This window comes from Atta cephalotes, assembly GCF_000143395.1.
Source record: "Atta cephalotes unplaced genomic scaffold scaffold00385, whole genome shotgun sequence".
Classification (NCBI taxonomy): Eukaryota; Metazoa; Arthropoda; class Insecta; order Hymenoptera; family Formicidae; genus Atta; species Atta cephalotes.
In genome coordinates, this window is record NW_012130449.1 from 663 (window position 1) to 5,098 (window position 4,436).

The 4,436-nt window shown below is 28.0% G+C and overlaps 1 protein-coding gene across 1 annotated transcript; it reads left to right on the top strand.

Moving 5' to 3' along the window:
* Positions 1-483: 483 nt before the first annotated feature.
* Positions 484-2,444, top strand: LOC105625229 (the record flags this gene model as incomplete). The annotated part of the gene is made up of 3 exons (XM_012206569.1): positions 484-702; positions 1,407-1,548; positions 2,289-2,444. Coding segments are annotated over exons 1-3 (517 nt in total), but the record flags the coding sequence as incomplete, so codon positions are not given.
* Between the last annotated feature and the right edge of the window lie 1,992 nt (positions 2,445-4,436).

The window sequence follows — 4,436 nt, forward strand, 5'->3', positions numbered from 1 at the left end:
TGGTTTCGAGAGGGGAAGGGCTCACCATTCGGTAGCAAATGCTGCTAACCCGTCGCAAGGTCAAGATCAGTCGGTTAATCCCGTCCAGTCGGCTGAGGGCCTTGCACCTTGCACAACGAATGATTCTATTTCTCCGTTTGTTTGCATTCTCGTGTATACGTGTATGTGTTATTCCGTGTTTTAATATAATACGCAAATATATACATATTAACGCGTAATTAACAAATTATTATCGTGATAACATTTGAAGATTAAATTGTTTTTAAAGAACGTGTGATTTTATTTGTTCTGCGTTGAAATTTATTAACAATATACTTTTCGTTTGATACGCAATATACTAAATGTGTTTCGATTTTATTTCGCTAAAACATTTTATTTTAATGGTGGAATTACAGATATACTCAAAATAATAATTTGCAAAGTGAAAGTACCGGTATAGTGTGGTAAATCCTTAAAATACTTTTTTCCTCGTGAGTCTCTGTTATGGAAACTTGTGTATTGATACCTAGAGAATTTTCCTTGGTCCTTACCAACGATCAGTCAGCCTGTAAGAATCTCTTCAAGAATGATTCAAGCATATTGGATATGAGAATTTCGGTATGGTCGAATGTATTTATTCCATCGGGAACCTTGATTTATCCGTTTCAAGGATCAATTAGATTCGACAAAATTGATCTTTATTCTCTCCTTGATGACAATGATGTAAGTATGAATACTTCCTATAAATATTTTATATTTTATTTAATTTTATATATACAAAACTTTAACTTTATTTAATCTTTTATAATACGAATTAATATTCGTATTAAATTTAATACTAAATTAAATAATCAATTTTATTATTCTATATAATTATAATAACATACAATAGAATCAAAAATAATATCGCAAAAAAGGAAGTGAAATTAAAATGTTTTTACAAATATATCAAAACAAAGATGCTCAAAAACATAATGAAAAAATCAAAAATTATGCCATAAAAAGAAGTAAAAATAGAATAATATTTCAAATATATATATATTAAAAATATATATATATTATTCAAATAAATCCTATAGAACATAGTTCTTTGAGCGGCATCTTGAGGACATCCTTATATTGATGTAGACGTCCTTTGGACATCTTGTAGAACTGTATTGCAGGATGTTTTCTCACGATAGTAATAAATTTAATACAGAATACGAAAGACATTTAAAAAATGTATAAATATAATAATATCAATCTGTACACTGATATCTTTCTGTGAGTATAACAAACTTGTTCCAGAAGAGAAATTATAGCACATAAATATCTCTACTGAGTGTTATTTGAAAAAAATTAAATAATAAACCTCCCTTCTTCTACTTATTGAAATAAATACTGCTAAAAAAGAATTCGACATCAATATATTGTCAATGTGTTTTTAGATCAGACGCGAATATGGTTGCTATGACGAAGTCTTCTTCTCCAATTATAATCTTAACAAGCGTCAATGTAACTGGATAAGATTTCTCCGTATCGTTCAATCATACGATGAACAAGTTAATCTGATTGGTACAAAAGTAAAGGGTAAGTCTCGGAAACAATCAAATCTAGTTTGATAAGTTAAATCCTATATATGGATAATAGTAGTGGCTGTATTGAAGTTACACTAATTAATATTAATGTAACTTCAATATATAATTACTCGTAGCGTCAAAAAGAAATTAAATTAAAATAGAAATAAATCAAATATAATGTAATACAAATTATTGAATTAAATTATAGACTAAGAAAAAAGAGTCTTATTTATAGTATCTTTCTTTTAATATTTTTTATTTATTTTTTATATATGTGTAACTATTAAATATTTGTTCCTACTATTATGTTCAATCTTCCCAAGTACAGTAGCGCATGCAAAGCGCTAAAAAAAGCGATTATTTATATTATATGAAGCTATATAATATAAAGTTTTTTAACTTTGTTAATCTTGTTAATGTAAGCTGTGTACTATTTGAGTTTTTAAGTATAATTATAATTTATTTTTAAAAAATAATAAGCGTTTAAAAGATTTTCTAAAATTATATTTAATATATAGGTAAAACAAAAACTAGAAATTTTCTACAATTGACAATATGTTAATGATAATATCTTTTTATAATAATTTTGAGGCTTTTATGGATGTTTTCTTCAAAGGTGCTAAAGGTTTCACAAAACGTTGGTATTAGCAATGGATCGCGACACGGATAATCCGTGAACTCTTTGGCATCTCTTAACATCTTTTTATTTGATATTTTTCTTTAAGATTTCCTTTTCTTTTATTTCCTTAGGTGAACCTATATTTGAAGTGATAAAAAATGTTCAACCGGACACGGAGCTGGTGGCTTGGTTTTTGCCAGTAACACAGCAGGATATCGTTATCATTTCGCATGATGTATGCTCTAGATCGGCAATCTACAGGTGCACGATCGATTCTATTTTAGACGGTGAGTGAAAGACATAAGATCACTTAAAATATTGCTAGTAAACATCATTGCAAAAATATGATTTTAATTTATGTGCTTAAATCATTTAAGAAATTCTTATAACTTTTACGATGTAAATATAAAACTGATTCTCGAAAACACTTTAGACATATTATAAAAATAAAGTATCGTTGCAGTTATAATTATTTTTAAATTATTGATAAAAAGAATGTAATAAAATATATAATAAAATGAAATAATAACTAATCTTAATTAATTTAATATCTGTTTTTGTTGTGCTGATATAATACAAAATCAGGAAGATTCGCACACCAAAGATGACTTTCAAATAACCACTCCGAAATTATTCGTTAGGTTGTGTATTCACTAAAAAAATTAATTTGTTAAGGCAAGTGATATAACATTGCATGTTATTAGATTTGACTTTTGGATATATGCGTAGAAACGGAAATCTTGCGCGGAATGGAAATCTTCACATACGAATGTAAACGAAATTTTGCTGCGGAGACTTTTCGCTATTCTCACATGAAAAATCTTATTCCTTTCGCAAATGAAATGTTTACTTGTGGAAGCTAATAATACATGATAACTTGGCGATTTGATGCCGATATTCAATTCGATTTCAAATAATACTGAGTTGAAAATACATAAGATCGATCAGCGAAGCATGCAAAATCGAAAATATAGAGAAACGCAAAAAATAATGTTAAAACGATCTATTAATCAGGATGGCAGTAATCGATTTATATCTTTATTACATGCTTAATAGTGCTCATAATTCGAAAACGAAGATCATTGTACATTTTGTGATTAAAATTATTTGAATATAAGTAATTTTAATATTATGTATTTATAATTAAATTACCTTTCATTTTTTTATATTCTTGTCGCAGACTATACACATATATGTATACACATTAAGAATTCAAAATTAAAAGGAAATTTATTTATCTTTATATGTGTAATTTGCACTTTATTCTGTATTCTTCCATTTTAAAATTCAAACAAAAATATCGCGTTTCAATATTGTAACTAAAGGTCGTCTAACTATCCCACAGCTATTGTACTGTCCTTTATCTTTGGTTTACATGCGCAGGAACAGTGGCAGCCTATACATTTAAATCGGAACTCACGAACCTTGTGATCCGTCCGACAAAAACGCCGGCCGCACATTTGCATTTCAGATCGTTTTCGATAATCCTGTTCTTTTTTCGATTGCACCGCGATTATAGCTAAACGATCACAATGGTGATCGATCAGTTGAGAAGATGAAAGACTAATATGAAATTACCGCAAACTATTTCTGTTCGATTTTTATTTAATATTCTTAAAGCAAATAAAAATAATTCTGTTTTTTTTTGTTCCTATAGTAGTAAAGTTATATCAATATAATGTTCATCAACAATGTTATGTTATATAACACGTAACAAATGCGTGATTATTGTTTGTTTATTATAACATATAAATAACGAAATAATAATTAATAACCTAATTATATTATATATAATATAAAGTAAGTGTAAGGTAGTACAAATATAAAATATAACATCAATTGCTCGTATTGCTCGTTACTTCCACGTTATATTTTATTCATATTTGGTGTTGGCATCTTTGTTAGGCACAGACCTCAATTATATGTTCTATACATATGGACATTCATTATTTAGACATCATAAGATTTACGTTCATAGGATTTATAAAACGGCTTGTATTCAATATAGTTCGAAACTGTGACAAACGGACATTCAGTAGATGTCCAGACCATGTCATATTAGGTGTAGGAAAAAGAAATCCATTATTTTTCCATTCAATTTCATGCAAAAATAATGGATTTCCTTTTACTACACCTAATACAAACACAGAACATCCATAGAACGTCCATGTGCTATCTGAGTGCATGACCGAAATTAATTAATTTAAAATTAAGTTACGCATTTTATTAAAAACTTTTTAAAACGAATATTGAAAGTTAGCGTTCTCTCTCTCTCTCTC